Raw genomic sequence first — 16134 nt, 5'->3', positions numbered from 1 at the left:
CAAAGCCAGAAATAGAATCCACATGGTCGGGCTCCCTCCTTCATAAGAATGCAAGAGTAAATTTCATCATAAGTACATCTCTGTGTCTCCAGAGATCCTGTTATTCTCAGCAGTCTGGGTTAGCCTGCTGTCAAATTCAAAGCAAATACACATCTTTTAGTATATTTGCAGCTGGTTTCCCTGCTGCCACCGGATCCACCTCCATCCCCCAGGCACCTGCAGACTCAGCCTCCCCAGCTAAGATGCTCAGAAGCAGGTGAAGTAGCTGAAATCATCATTCTTAGTAACACTAACAAACAGCAACCACGCTTACAAACTTACGCGCATACATCCCATTAAAGACACCAGTCTGTGATGGTGCCACACCAGCGTTCTCAGCTAGAAACAAGGACGTCCCCAGGGCACACTTGGCTGTGTCTGGAAACACATTTGGTTGACACTGGCCTCTAGCGGGCAGCAACTGGGATGCTGAGAATCCTGCAATGCACACGGGACGGTGCCCCGCAAGTCTCCATCCGCCATGTCCACAGGGCCCTGGGGAGAAACCCTGGGCTGAACGGAACAATTCCTAAGCGGTTTTACAGAGTGAATATCTAAGGACGCTTTTCTCCTCCTTGGGTCCACGTTCCGCCTGCCCCACATGGGACCACGGGCAGTTGGTGATTTAAGATGATTCCAGAAAGGGAAGAAGACTCACTAGGTGTTCACACCTGCTACAGAGTCATCGCCATAGAAATTTCCTGTGTTAGTTTTTTATTGCTGTATAACAGATTGCTGTGTGTATATGTGTGTATACACACATACATAACCTACATATACACACGCACCAGCTTAAAAACCACACCCATTCATTGCCTCTCACTCCTGCAAGTCAGAAGTCTGGGCACAGTGTGATTGGGTTCTCTGCTCAGAGCTTCCTAAGGGTAAAATCAGGATGTCAGCCAGGCTGCATTCCTTTCTGGAAGCTCTGGGAAAGAATCCACTGTCAAGTTCATTCAGATTGTTGGCAGAATTCAGTCCCTTTCAGTTGCCGGGCTGAGGCCCCATTTCCTTGCTGGCTGTCAGCTAGAGGCCACTCAGCTCCCAGAGGCCACCTGCCTGCCTTGCCACGTGGCCCCCTGAAGCTCCCAGGAGGAGACTTCCTCAGATGGCAGTTCTCTAAGTACAAACCTCTCTGACTTTTCCTGATTCTGTATGATTAGGTCAAAGCGACCTGGAAAATCTCCCTTTCTTAAGGTCAAGTGATTTGAAGCCTTGGCTCTACCTATAAAATTCCTTCCCAGCAGGACCTCATTAGTGATTGACTGAGCCCTCGAGAGGGTATGTGCACACCGGGGGCCGGAAGCTCGGGGGCCAGCTTCAGGCTCTGCCACCGAGCTGTGTGCGAGGTATCACCCTCTTGCCGACTTCTCACGGCAGCCCTCTGAAGTTCGCTTTTCATCTGCACTGGGCAGGTGAGGATACCAGATTCCCAGATTCACCTGATGAGGCCCCAAAGGTGGGTAAAAGAAGGGTACATGGAAACCCTCTGCAACCTCTTGTGAGTCTAAAATTATTCCAAAATAAAGTGCCTTTAGAAAGAATCACTTCACCAAGATCATACCAGTAGCAAGTGGAAAAGGGAGGCTTCTAAAAGCCCATGCCCTTCAGCATCCTGCCTTCTGAAACTATTGCATTTCTGACGTGATGGCACCTCTCCAGCCCCTGACACTTCTCTACAGCAGGGTTTTCAATGCTGACTGTGCGTTAGAATCAGAAAAACTCGGATGCCTGGGCCCCCTCAGACACCGTGCTGCCATGGTCTGAAGCAGCGTCCCAGAGTCTGTACTTTTTAAAGCTCTGTGTGGTTAAGAATCCCTGAGCTAGACGTCAGTTAATCATAAACGACAGTTTTGGATTTGTATATTAAACAGAAATTCAACAGAAGCACATTAAACATGTATACTATTTACTTCACACACAAAAGGAATCCTTTTGAAAGAATGAAATTCACCTTCCTTCAATGCATTTTTTTTTACTGGAAAGCAAGAACCACAAAAGCCTGAGATAAAACGCAGCAGGAAAATACATTCACAGATTTGAAAAGTGAGAATGCATTTAACTAATGTTTTCTTTCTGCCACATCTCTGCACTGAATAAAACAAACCTAAACTCAACAATTAAGGTGGAGTGAAAAATTGTGTTGGCTATTTATTCACAGAGAAATGAACATTGAGTAACTCTTCGTTTGTCTCCTGGAAATGGCGGAGTACTATATAAAAGAAAGAGGAGGAGCTGTAAAATCCCAGAATGGACCCACAGACACTAACTGGTGAGCTGCTGGAGGAGAGCTCAGCAAATCACCAGAGAGATAATCTCCTTTTGCTGGCTTATCTCAGTCCCTTTCAAGTGCCTTCTCTCCGAGAAGGGTTGTGCACACCGCTGATGTCTAGTAAATTAGTGATGTGCACTCTATAATTTATACTAGAAAGCACGCCCCCTTGACTTGTAGCGGGAGTAAGGGCAGATACAATATTCCCAAGCTCAGAAGCATGAATAAGCAATCAAAAGAATTCGGCTGAAAGTGAAATCCTCAGAGCCATCAAAGGCGACCCTTCAGGAGACATGAGTGTGCTGGTCCAGACGGCTGCTCTCGCCAGATGCAGACTGTGGTATTCGAGCGTACGCTGCCCTGTGATTGGATGGAAACACCATGGGAACAGGCTTTTGTGGGAACGACTTGATGTAACTGAGCAGGAACTCCTGGGTTCATGGGCTGAGTTACGTAGGAAGCCCAGGCAAACATATTTTAGTTACGAAAGCCTAATGTGCAGTGCCGTCAATGGGCCTGCCGGTAGGCAGACTGCAGTTTGACTTCCTCTTAAATTGTTTATTTCCTGGGTGGAATACCATGCGATCTCACCAACACACACGCACTGCAGGACGGACTTCTTCGGACGGACTCACTCAGTCTGGGGCTCAGGGAAGACAAAGATGAGGGGGGCTCTCAGTAACTCTGCATGCTATACGACAGAGATGACAGAAGCAGTGATGCCAAGGGACTAATGTCAACACCAGCAAGCACATTTCCGGCCAAAGTGAATGTCCCTCATGTGTTGGCACCTCGGCCTTTCACAAAGTAGGTCTCTCCTCTCTCCGCCCTCTACTTACAAGACACACAACTGCACAAACCACTAAGAAGACCCATATATATGCATGTTCTTTTCAGCAACAGCAAAAAATCTAAAAAATAATTAATCAGACGGTAATGATGAAAAGTGCAGAACTTAAGAGAATAACACAGATGTATACGCGGTAATAAGAAAGGAACCCAAAGATGCACATTATTTTAAAGTGCTCCTGCTTCCCCACAACGCTTCAGGAAAAGTGTTGACGAATACAATTTACGTGTATTTTCAATGCATGCACGCACACACAGCCACAACAGAAACCATGAACTCTGGTTTCCAAAAGAGCCCCAACGGATGGCTGGCTGTGGCGCCCTTGGCTTGCTCTGCCGTACTCCAGACCTCCTCCTATGCATTAATTCACAGGTCAACACATAAATTAAAATATATTGGAGCCACGTTCGGAAACACCGACCATTTGAGTGTGGCCCTCTGAGGCTTACAGACAGGTGAGGGCGAAGGAAGCCCCGAGTCCCACACACGTGTTGCCATGTACGATATAGGTGACAACTGGTGTTATTGCTGAGTAAGTCTTGCTAGCTACCAGGAGCTCCAGGAAACGTCTGCATTATCTCTGGAGCTCAGAATGTCCTGTATGCAAAAGGAAGACTAGCGACTGGCAAATTGCTGAGTGACTGAGAAGAAAAAAAAAACCGATGACGACATCCTTGGGTACCTGGGGTCCACCCCTGCTGAGAGCTGGCTGGCCGTCCTGGCACAGGGAGGGATGAGTTAGATTACTCCAGAGCGAAAAAATACTTTTTAATGCCTAGCGTAGTTGTAGATGGAATTGTTCTACTTGTGAATGAAAGTCCTATCGTATACAAATAAGAGTGATCTCTACATTCCGATCTACACTTGCCACGCCCGCCTGCCCACCCGCCTTAGCAGATGTACTGCTAACACTAGTCAGAGCCTTGGCAGCCACGCTTACACCTTGCCACGTGGTCTACAGAGCGAAGGCAGTCTTCCAGAAGAGGTCCCACCTGTCCTCCACGCGCCCCGAGCCGGCCCTGTGCAGGCAGCTTTAGGGCTCTGCTTCACAGTCGCCAGGGGTCCCGGTCACTGTGTAAGGAGCTTTTCTCTCCTTTATTCAAGTGGACAACCAGGCTCTACCCAGGACCTATTGAATTTGCAGGGGTGGGGCCCAAATATCTGTTGTTTTTTATTTTTTCTGAAGTCCCTAGCCCAGCTCTCTTGGACATGTATGGAGAAAGAAGAACAACTGCCACTTCAGACTGTGAACACCCATGTACCGCCTCACGGGAAAACAGCATGAAAGTCAAGGTCTGAGTCTCAGCCAGCTCATCGCTCCGCGGCTCCAGTTTCAACAGCTCAGTAAGTGCTCGTGTAATGCAAACTGTTCTTACCGTCTAGGCTAACACTTCCTGGCCCGCGGGTGGTGAGGATGACTGGCATCGGCCGAGTCTGAAAACTCCTTCGCGGAAGCTCTACCGGACGACTCTCCACCGCCGACCAATATTATCACTAGGCGCCAGGTACTAATTTAAGCATTGTACATGGAGTGCTTTCCTTTCAATTAAGCATCCATAAACCCCACAGGGGAGGCACTGCTATTATCCTCACCTTACCAATGAGGAAACTGAGCTGAGAGAGGGCACCTAACTGGGCCTGGGGCACGCAGTGCGGAAAGGCCAGAGCCGGAGCCCCAGGGCCCACCCTCGGAGCCGTCACTCTGTGCTGATTTAACACACCTGCCTTCATCCGCGTCTCCATCTTCTTGTTCACCCTCCTCTCTGATTCTTTATCTTTCTCCCGCTGTATTTCTTTAGAGTTGCTAAAAAGTGGTCTCTTTCCCCCCACAAAATCCCTGAACATTCTCAGTGGGATGATGGCCAACACCCAGGTGCTCGCTTCCTGTCTGGACAGCGTGGAGGAGAATCCAGGATGGGAGCCTCCATGGCCATTTCCTCCCCAGACTCTCACCTCGTTCAAAGCTGAGAACAATCAAGTGCATGCCAGGCTAAGTGCCCACTGTAAAGTGTCATGATCCTATGAGAGAGACAGCATTACCTCCCCCACTTGACAGATGAGAATACTGAGGTACAGAGGTGGGGAGGTACGATGCTTTGGGGGTATCACAGGCAGGCAGGGGGCATGACAAGAAGGGGTGGTCTTTCTCCCTCCCATGTGAGCACCCCTCAGCTCCCCCTGGGGGGCCAGCTCTCAGGCTAAAACTGTATTTTTTTTTAATAGACTGGGTACAATTTCACTAGAAATGTTACTATGGGCAAATAATTATTGTCACAAACCATATCAAAATAGGGCATACCAGAGAGAGGCAAAGACAAAACAAAACAAAACACACTTTTTATCCTTGATGGACCAAGTAAGAATCTAGGAAAACATCTCTGATTGGGGTCAGCCTGTATCCAGAAAGTTCTAAATACAACCCAGTCTAATCCTTAATTTCACATGATCCCCTCAAGGGCCTGAAAAGTTCCAAAGAGGTATATATAATTCTGCAAACCCCTGCTAGCTAACAAAGCCCCACAAAGCAGTAAGAGCTTGGTTTCTTTTTGCCTGTCTAGACTAAGGTCATTTAACTTCAGCCCTTTTATGAATGGAAATCGGCTTTCTAAAGCCTACTGGGCAGGCAGTGACCAGCAACAGACAACTCAATGGCTGAGCCTTCTGAGTCATAAAATCCTTCTGAAAAGGGGAGATCAAAGTGTCCCTACCACCTATTGAAACCTAACTGCTTCCAAAGTTCCTTGTGGGGACCCAGGCTCTGGAGGATTGGTCACAGTCTACAAAGGCCACCACTAAGAAGGATACCATAAGGACATTAGAGCAGCCAGCCATGGAGGAGAAATGCCACTTACGGTTTAATTGGTGGGGACAAAGAAAAGAGAAAGGAAAACCAAGTCATGAAGTTGGCCAGCGTGTCAGAGTCGAGGCTGGAAGGACCCCGTGGCAGTCTCGGTCATGGCACACACGCCTGGCTGAGCCCCTGGCTCTGTGCTGAAGCTGGAGCATCCTCGTCAGAGGCCGGACAGAAGACGCCAGGAGGCCCAGCACAGCAGCCTGCCACTCGGCCAGCCAGGCCCTCGCTGGGCTCACGGATCAAAGGTACGGTCATACTACAGACCTGGGCGGAAATGCAACAGAGTGACAGTGCTTACAGGTCTTTTCACTTGATTTTCTGTTGTGAAGGGTGCTTGGTGTTAAGAGTTTCTTAAGCAAGGGGCGCATCTGCCCTACTGGAAGACATGGGCGTTAGAGTTACCAGGTTACCGGTGAAGTGCAATAACCTTAGACCCAGGTATTGCTCCTCTATGGTAAAACATAGAACCCAAGACAAGCTGCTGATGGAAGTTAGGGCTTAAAAAGGGAGGGAGCATTGAAATTAGTATCATAATTCTACGTGTTGGAGCTTCGCAAAGCACATGGGCATATTAGAAGTGAAATGTATTACAGAAAAACACATTTGCCTGATTGAATTTAAATTTAACATTTCCCTAATCAAATGGAAATCTACAGCCAAGAAACCACTCACATGGTCATGAAAACCCCCTTTTTATTTCCTGAAGCATCATTTAACAGTTAGAAATCAACACATAAATAATATAGTATTTCTTGGATGATTTTCTTGTTACTACAAGACTGTGAAGGAATACTTCTTGAAAAAAATTTTCATGATCAAATAAATTAGGAAAACTCTAGGTTTGAACAGAATTCAAGAAATGTCTTTAATGTAGGACCTTTCTGAATTCCTAATGTACTGATGGGCGTGGTAAACCTCCAAGAGCTGGCATTTGCAGAGTTGACTGCGTTCCCCTTTAAAACTGTACCTCATGAGCTCCTTGTTCCAGGGTTATGGTGAATCACAGCTTGGTTCAAAATGAAACACCAATTCTTAGATCTAAGATTACTGTTCCAAATTCACTCTTAGAACAAAATTGTATGAACTGAAGCACAGCATCCATTCTGCTTCCAGTTTTACTCGCTGTGCTCTGAACAGCGTCTGACATGATGGAAGCTCATTGGTAGTTGTTGAATGAAAGATAATTCTTCAATGTGTCCTCCCAGTCACTTCTCAAAATACATGTCCACTAAGTTTCAAAAATAGGATCCATCTACCAAACCAACCACAAATCAAATTAAAACAATTCTCCTGTATATTCAAGGTCTTCATCCAATGGTTCTCTACTGTTAGTGTTCATTCAAATCATTTGGAGAATTAAGGATGTATGTTCCTGGGCCCAGCTTCCTTGATTTTCTGTTGTTGGTAAAGAAATTCAAATGTTTCATACCTCAAAGGAAGCTAATGAAACTGTACTCTGAAAATCACTATCCTAAAAAAAAAAAAAAAAAGGTGGGGTGGGATCACTAAGGTGAAATGTTTCTGGGAAGAATGGTCTTTTAGATCTCCCAGTATGTAAGAAGACAGATAAAGGTTTTGGTTTTTATTTTTTCCTGCTATCATCCTGGAAAACAAAATTAAGAAATATTGGTGAAAGTTAACAAGAAGGTAGGTTTGAAGTTCAACAGCAGGATGAAGGCTCTCTCTCAACGATGGCACAGACTTCCTGGATGTAATGACCTTCTCACCACTATGATGGTCAAGAAGGGGCTGGACATGGTGGAAAATACATGCACAGCTGATGGTGCTGTGTATTAGGTTCACCTGCAGCCCTGAGATTCTGGGACAAGGGCTGAAAACCCCAACACCTTCCTCGAGTGCAAGGCAGCAGGTGTAGGGGGCAGTGGTGAGCTGCAGAGAGCCTGCTCCTCAAGAAGACCCTTCAAAATTTAAAAAGAATCACCCCAGACGTAAAGGTCGGCAGGATTCACTCAGAGAAGTTCACAACTCCTACTTTATGAATTATTTAAAGTTAATAACCGCCTACTCAACTCCTGAATAAGGTGCGACCTGTCAGTTGGGGGAAGTGCATTTTCAGAAAATATTAAGTAGTTGAATTCTGAACGGCTGAAGGAAAGTCCTTGCCAGAGAAACCCTGGCTGGAGTGTGCACGTAGGCATGTAAGTACTTATTTTTCATTATTAAAACCCACCCAGCCATTTGTGCCCTCTCTTGGGGTTTCCCTAGACGCTTTCCTAGATTGCTTTCGAGATTGTTTTCCCATTGGTACTTTCTTATCCAAAGGCGACCTATTACTTTCCAGCTTCACACCGCATGCGCACTACGAGACTGCTCGGACCCTGGAGGCATTCAGACGCAGTCGCCAGAAACACTGGTGTCGAGACTTTGAGTGGAAGGAGCTTCTTCTCCTACTCTCACTCATCTCATGTCACTTTTGTATTAAGAAGAGTTGCTTGGCTCTTCTGGTGTGTGGACTTTGATGAGTCTCTCCAACAAGCATGTTAGAAGCCTGTTGTCTTTCTCCCGAACTCTTGAATCATTCAGTAATTACTAATTAACTTTAGAGAAAGTATTAACCCCTGATTTAGCCAAAGAAGCTAGACAATGTCTGTGTGTTCCAAGTAAGATGAAGGAACTCTTCCTTCCAACACAATTATTTGCCTCCATCCCCATTTCTCAGTGTCCCCAGTGAAGAGTCCCCTCAATGTGGGTCTTCACAGGATCTCCCAGCACTCACTGTTGCTGTTTGAAGGAGTTTCATAAGCAGATCAATTCCCTGTTAGAGATTCAAAACCATAATAACAATTATGTTAAGTTGACAAAGGTGTTTTTGCTCAGAATTCCTGTTTCCATTCACTGAGAGAGGAGGAACCACCACAGTTAAGGCTGAAAATATTTATACTATTTCTTGTTCATATATGATATAGATAGATCACCAAAGAGAATATACAAATGGCCAAAAGGCATAAGAAATAACATTCAACTTCAAAACATCAGGACAATACAAACTAAACCCACAACCATTTCATACCCATCAATGGGAGCAGCTAAAATGAAAAAAGACAGTAACAAGAGTTGGCGAGGGTGTGGAACAACTGGAACTCTCACACACAGCTGGTGAGAGTGTAAATTAGGACAACCACTTTGAAAAGCTATTTGGTAGAATTGACTAAAGCTGAATATACACGTAACCTGTGACCCAGAAACTTCATTCTTAGGTATGTCTCCAACAGAACATGACCGTAAGTTCACCAAGAGGCAGGCACAGGATTGGTGAGCGGCACTCTTTGTAACTGCCCCAAACTGGAAACAATTTGAATGTCCACCAATAATTAAATGGAAACGTGAAATATTCATACAGAGAAATACTATGATGCTTCCTATGCAAAATATTAAAACAAGCAAAATGAAACAATGCCATAAGTTAGAATAGTGGTGACCCCGAGTGGGTAGTGACTGGAAAGGGGACATGGGGATGTTCTGGGGCACTGGTAACGTCTTCTGTGAGCTGGTTGGTGGCTACACCAGTGTGAGCTTTCTGCAAATGCATTAAGCTGTGTGATTTTTGTCTTTTTCCGTGTGTACATTATATTTCAATACATGGTCACAAAATTCCATACAGAGTGGTGTCTCGGCTTCCTGGGCCACAATTATTTCTCGGTTGTGGCTCTCTCCTCTCTCTTGCTTTGTTTTCTTGTTGAGTACAGTCTGGGTGTATGTGTTTTGTAGGGCCATGGGGAGGTGGGTGACGCAATGAGATAAACTCGATCCTCTCCTGGCCCCATGCCACATGGGTCCTGCTGGGACCAGCAAAGGAACAATCAGAGGCAGATGCCTAGAGATGCCAGTGGTCTTAGAAGTCATTTTCCACGTTTCAGGAGAGGACACTGAGGCCTACAGAAATAAAGCTAACAAAGACTACGTTGAACAGTGAGACAGAATCGCAGTTTCATGATTCCTATTTATACCGGCCTTATACATAGGCAGAAGTCATCGCCGATTACCTCTTTTACATTCATCTCAAAGATGGAAATATACTTGTCTCATCCTTATGTGTTAAGTGATCATTTGCTCTCCGTTCAAAATAAAATCTCCTCCCCAGGAGAAATAACGCAACATCTGTTAATAGGAGACAACAGATCACATTTCCTGTCTCTGCAGAGAGTGGAGATGCTGAGAGAGCCACACAGGAGGAGGCCAAGTTTTGGAGGAACTAGAACACAGACACAGCAATCACGCCCTTCGAGAACAGCTATAGCACTTCCCAAAAAGAAGGACTTACTCCGCATCGTCTTAACCCTGCCGCGTCGTCTTAACTCTCGTCATCCCCCCTTTGGAGGTGAGGAAACTGAGATGAAGAGATCAGTCACTTACTACTAGTAAGTCCCGGCGTGAGACTGACCCTGGACAGGCTGCACCTACCCACTGTGCTATGTTTAAGCCACCCTGGGGGGGGGGTGCTCGTGGTCCTTCTGAAGACATTAGGTCACTGGGATAAACGGAAGAGAAGGAGATGGGAACAATGTCCCCGGAAGAGCAGGAGACTCATGACAACAGAAGGGAAACCAAGAGAGACTCACGTCTGTGCAGGCACTCACGTGTGTGTGGCCATGTTATAGTACATAGCATGTACTATAACATGTACTATGTACTATGTACGTTATAGATCCTTTCAGTGGACCAGGCTTAGTTGGGAATGGTCCAATCTTTGTTTCACTCTATACTTTCAAGAGTACACCAAAGAGCATCATAACTCCGAAAGATTTTTGCTAAATTTCAAGCCACAGTATGGGGGGGAAAGGTTAAACAGTAAAGTTTTCATTAGACAGGAACACGGGAGTCTACATTTGCTGGCACCCAAGCCACTCTGGCTTTGTGTTGTGATGTATTAAATACCATGGACGTTGCTAACCACCTGCTCAACTGAGCTTTCTCACAGCCTCCTCCTAGTCGTCCCAGAGCGTGACCACCATGTGCCCCAACACACGGCCACACACACGCACCTGTCAGTGCCAGGCACTTCCCAATGGCTGCACAGAACAGATCAGCCTCACAGGCCACCGACGCCTCATGTATCTGATTGAATTCTGAGACTATCAATGACACCAGCATTCTTGGCCCGGAGCTCAATGGAGGAGGAACACACGGAGGGGAAAGAACACTTGTCCCCAATTCCTCTAAGTGTTCTGCTTCCCTGGATGGCACCCTGCACCCTGCCAGCCTGCAAACACACCACACTCCACAGGGACATCGTACATGAACAGGACAACACGAACAGATCAGTTCAAAGAAAACAAAAAGCCGCCCTTCTTCAGTGAAGGTTGGGCTTAACAGGGCTGCTGAATGCAATTCTGCCATGGAAATACAGTTTTCCCGTTTCAAAGCAACGTAGAGGCATGCAGCTTGTGAGATTTATATAAGGCCTGGTCTCTCAGGACTTTACAATGCGAATGACATCCATCAAATTAATTTCCTTGGGGATCGTCTCAAACACGGGGAATGAAGAGGCCCAGACCATTAAACATCAAAAGAATGTTCTAAATGGTAGTTAAAGTTCTATTATATTTTCTTTTTCTGGGAGCAGATTAGATTAATTCAATTGAGAATATTATAAGTATCAAAGCTGACAGTGTGAATGGGTCGAGTTGGCTGGAAGAGCTTTCAATATTGCAGACATCTGTTCATCCGAGTTACACCAAGTGCACGCCCAGGGGGCACTGCCTCTGAGAGCAGGGTACTTACCAAGCCAGCACAAGTCGACACGGCGACGGAGGAGGAGCTGTCGTTTCGGATAAATCCCTGATAGAAACATTGCTGCACCCTGGGTCCCCGAGTCTCTGAAGCACCATCTTTGCCAAGTACCTGGACAATAAAGTGACTGCTCAAAATCGCCGAGGGCTTAAGTTCTAAGTGGAGTTCCCGTCCAAACGCTGAAAACCGGTAATGCAGGGAGCTGCCGGCACCCAGCGCAGATCGCTTTCTCCTGCCGCCGCGCAAAATGTCGTGGGAAATGTATGACCCGCCCGCGTCCACTTCTACCGGTGTGACAAAGACGTAATCTGTAAGGGGAAAGGTGTAGTGGTCAGCGTCCCAGGCCCCCAATGCCAGCCGGTCACTCCCAATGGGCTGGCAGAGTGACACTCGGCTCAAGGACATCTTTGTTCCCACGGCCACCAGGCAAGGCAAAACGCAGTTCGGAGCAGCTCACGAAAAGGAGAAGCCTTTCCCACAAGCTCTGCCCCAGTAATTCCTACAAAAGCTGAAAGTCAAGCATGATCTTGATGAATGTCAAGAATGTTTACAGAAAAGGCCACACACTCCCAGTCTGGGGGGAGATAGATGGACTTTTTATACATTAGCCATAGAGCCACTCATCCATAAAAATTAATTTTGGGGAGACAAAATTAATAAATACAAAATCACCAAAGTAGAGACATGAATTTTTTTTTTTTAAGAAAAAAAAGATTACTCTCTTTGGGTTTAACCTGAATTGGGAACATTTTGGGTGAGGGCAGAATTTAAATCTCAAATGGTAACTCGCAGAGCTGAATACATGGAGAGGGTACCTTGGAAAATTAACAGTGACTGCAGGTTCCAATTTCCGATATTCACGATACACAACAACAAAACTCCAGAACTTGGAGCACCCTTAACCTTCTACCACACACTTTCATGGGGACGGTCCCATCCAACTGTAAGCACGGGACACAGTGGATGCATAAAAATGCCTCGACACTGTCAGAACTTCCCCTACACGGTCTGATGTTTAAAACTGCTCAGACATGTTGCCAGAGCAGGGACACCTGGAGAGGCATGTTTAGAAATACCTTCGCCTCGGCTCCCCAGAGCAGGACTAATTGCTGCATGTTGCAGAGAGGAGGAGCTACAGAACAATTTGCTGCCTGAAAAACTGAAGCCAGCACACTGCTTTCTATCAGCAAACATTGAAACTGAAAAGGATCATCCCCCAAAGTGATCTGGAATATGCCCTCGGTGCATTCAAAAACGCTCTGCATTTCCACTTTCAAGGCACAGGATGGGGAACTAACTTGGAAAGTGTTTAGAAAGATTCCGAACAACGAGGAGGCGTGTTCGAGTCGCTTGGGCCCTTGGTTACAGGAGAAGAAAAAGAAAGAGGAATTTCTCTTTTCCCAAAATAGTCAACAACCCCCAAAATAAAACAAAGATGAAGAAGCCCTGTCACTAACAGGGGATCAGTAAGTATTATTTACCTTTACCAAAAAAAAATCCCAGTATGACAATTTTGAGATGTTTTTCCCTGCGTGACCATCTGTGGCTCTTGCTGCCTGAGCAACCCTCGTTCTTACAGCTCTTGTGTGTCCCGCCTCTTTCATTCCCTCTTTGACCCCTTCAACTGGAAATACCATTGAATTAAAATACATATGAAAAAGGTGGGCAGCAAGTGTTTCTCCTCTTAACCTTAAGAAACATCAGGTGTACACTATCTTCTTCTAAAAACCCTTAGTGTGATGCTTTACAGGTACGTGGCTTTTGATTAAATGCAGCTTTTCCTCAGCGAGAAACCACTTTCTCCCTTATTAAAAACTGCGACCCCCCCCCAACACAGGCACCAGAGCCTCTCCCTAAGTTGTTTCTTACCTCCTTGTCCAGAACCATCTGAAACCATGCTCCTAGTTGGGAGACCACGTGGGAGTCTTAACCAGCAGCTTTAACGGTATCAGCCCGAAAAGCCAACCCCCCCAACCCATCCACCTGCTACTAGCTTGTTTCCAAGGTAAGAAAGAGCAGGTGGATGGTAATCCTCAGCCCTCGATGGGTAGAGGGTCAATGTAGAGAACGTTCTGATCAATCAGCTCAGGGGCTGACTGAAGACGAGGTTCTCACCAGGTCGTGGCTGGAACAGAGCTGGCCCACAGCCATTTGACCCAGATGGGACAGTGGGAAGTTGTTTCAGAAACTGCAGCCAGCCTTTCTGGTTGGACAAAAGGTGAATTTCTCAAGAGCTCATTCCTGACTCTTTCCTGTTCCCTCACTCACCCACCCCCCAGCACAGCCCCTCTCCACGCTTGGCCACTGTCCCGTCCCCAGTCTGTTCCCTTGTCCCCTGAAATGAGGAGAAACCCTGCAAGGCGAAATATGAGAGAATCCACCCCAAGGTCTTGCTGGACACCTTGGATCAAGCACCAGCTGTTCTGTAGCTGGTGAGAACAAGCAAAGTAGGATTTTCCTTCTGGAGGCCACCAAGAAGCTAATAAACGACAGGAGTGAAGGGTGCTGGGGAGGTTTCTGCTGGGGAACCTCCGAAGAGATAAAGACCCCGGAGACCTCAAGCTATCTGCTTTCCTCTCTCCAGCAGTGGCCTTTGGGAATCCGAGACACAGGGGCAAAGACTCAGGGAGAAGGGAGGAAAGGGGGATGGGAACAGGAGTGGAGAGGGAGGAGGAAAGGTGGGAGAGTGAGAAGGTTTCACACGCTTTCATCCCTCACCAAGAACTAGTTCCTGCCTGGCTTTCTTAGCAGAGGAAGGAAAGGAGGAAGGTGCCTTTGATATCAACCGCCTAGTCCACCTCCACTTCCTTTCTAATTTCTCACCGCAGTACAATTTAATTTTTAAACAAGCCATCTGTGAACAAGGGAAAGTATTGTTTTCTCATTTATGTGACTCAAAGCTTGAGGCATTGATTCTTTTGATAAGTTCAGAGCCCTTGCCATATACCCCCCTCTCCAAACAGGAACCATTTCCAAGACTCACACACACCTGCAACTTTGGGGCCGGGGGTGGGGTGCGGGGGACGAGCTTTTCTACCTTTTCCCTCTTTTGTCGGACGGGGGAAGAAGGGGCAAAGTGCTCAGACAGACCCTTCGGAGGGTGGGAAGGTCAAATACGAACCGTCGTTTAATCCGCTGCCGCCGCCGCTGCTGTCACTGGCTAAGACCGAGGAGACCGACGCACAGCAGAGGCAGCACAGCTGGAGCGCCTGCAAGAGAAAAGGTGACATCGTCCGTGAGGGGCGCGGCGGAGCTTGCACCGGGCGCCCCTGCCACCCACTCTTGGCGCGCCCCTCCGCGGGCACCTGCCTTGGCCACGCGCCCCAGTCCCGCCGAAGCCCACGGCGGGCCCGAGCCGGCGGCGGGGAGGGCGCACGCGAGCAGGAGGGCGCACTCCATGGTCAGGTGCGGGTGCGGCGGCTGCGGAAGGCGCACATTCTCCCCGCCGCCCCGGAGCGCGGCGCTCCAGGTGCGGCGCCAGGTGGGAGCCGCCGCCGCTCACATCGCGGGCCCGGCGCGCCGAGGCCTCCCCGCCTCCGACCGCCCGCGCGCCCTCCTTCTGCCGGCGCCGGCTGCGGAGCTGCCGCCTGCGGCTCCCCGCGGGGCACAGGGGGCTCCCCGGGCCGGGGCTGGCGCGCGCCTCGGAGCGCAAACGGCCGGGGGACTTTGTCCGTGCCTGCCCGCGCGCTTGCCCGCCTGTCTGTGTGTCTGTCTGGGTCTGTGCGAGCGTCTGAGGCTCCCGGGGAAAGCAGCGCCAGCTGGCTCCCCCAGCGCGCCGGAGCCGAGCGCCCGCCTCTCCACCGCACGGTGATTGGCGACCAGCGGCTCCTGGGCCCGTCCGAGCCCCCGGGCTGGTGCAAGGGCGTGGGATTCCCGGCTCCCACTCCGAGGGAGGGGGCGAAGAGGGAGGGGAGGCTGGGTAAGCTCGAGGGGGAGGGAGGGACCCACCGCCGAGAGAGGGAGCGGAGCGCCCTGGGTCAGACTTGGAAAACGTAATTTAAGCGCAGGAAGAGATGAGCCGAGAAAGGGGGAGGCGCAGGTAAGTGGCCCGACTCCTTTGCTGCCCGTGGAGGCTTCTCTTTTAAGTCTTCCGGGTGGCGAAACAGACAAGGTACCGAGCATTCTCAACACCTCCCGAGGGCCAGGCGCCACCCCCTGCTTTATCTCATTTACCTTGGGCCCTATCCTTGCAAAGGTGGGAATCATTTAACCCCTTGATGAAGATGAAGAAAATGGACTCCGGTGTGCTCAACTTAGCCTACCATAAATAATTCTGAAACCCCCAAATCCAGGGCGACCTAGAGGGTTGAAACTGCGAGCCTCCTCGCCATCTGCAGCGAGGCTGATGGAGACTAGAATGAGAACACG

General features: G+C 48.3%; 1 protein-coding gene across 1 annotated transcript in view; it reads right to left on the bottom strand.

The window, feature by feature from the left end:
- ADAMTS18 (ADAM metallopeptidase with thrombospondin type 1 motif 18) overlaps positions 1-15262 on the bottom strand; it is a 128152-nt gene extending 112890 nt beyond the window's left edge. Inside the window, exons 1-3 of the mRNA XM_037144730.2 lie at positions 15076-15262; positions 14888-14975; positions 11758-12074 (exon numbers count right to left, since the gene is read on the bottom strand). Of these exons, the coding sequence (XP_037000625.2) occupies positions 11758-12074; positions 14888-14975; positions 15076-15165 (495 nt within the window). The 5' untranslated portion in view covers positions 15166-15262. The remainder of the gene's footprint in view (positions 1-11757; positions 12075-14887; positions 14976-15075) is intronic.
- Between the last annotated feature and the right edge of the window lie 872 nt (positions 15263-16134).

This window comes from Artibeus jamaicensis, unplaced genomic scaffold (genome assembly GCF_021234435.1).
Source record: "Artibeus jamaicensis isolate MK-2021 breed Jamaican fruit bat unplaced genomic scaffold, CSHL_Jam_final contig_464, whole genome shotgun sequence".
In the NCBI taxonomy this organism is placed as follows: domain Eukaryota; kingdom Metazoa; phylum Chordata; class Mammalia; order Chiroptera; family Phyllostomidae; genus Artibeus; species Artibeus jamaicensis.
This window is presented reverse-complemented; position numbering and strand designations above follow the sequence as displayed.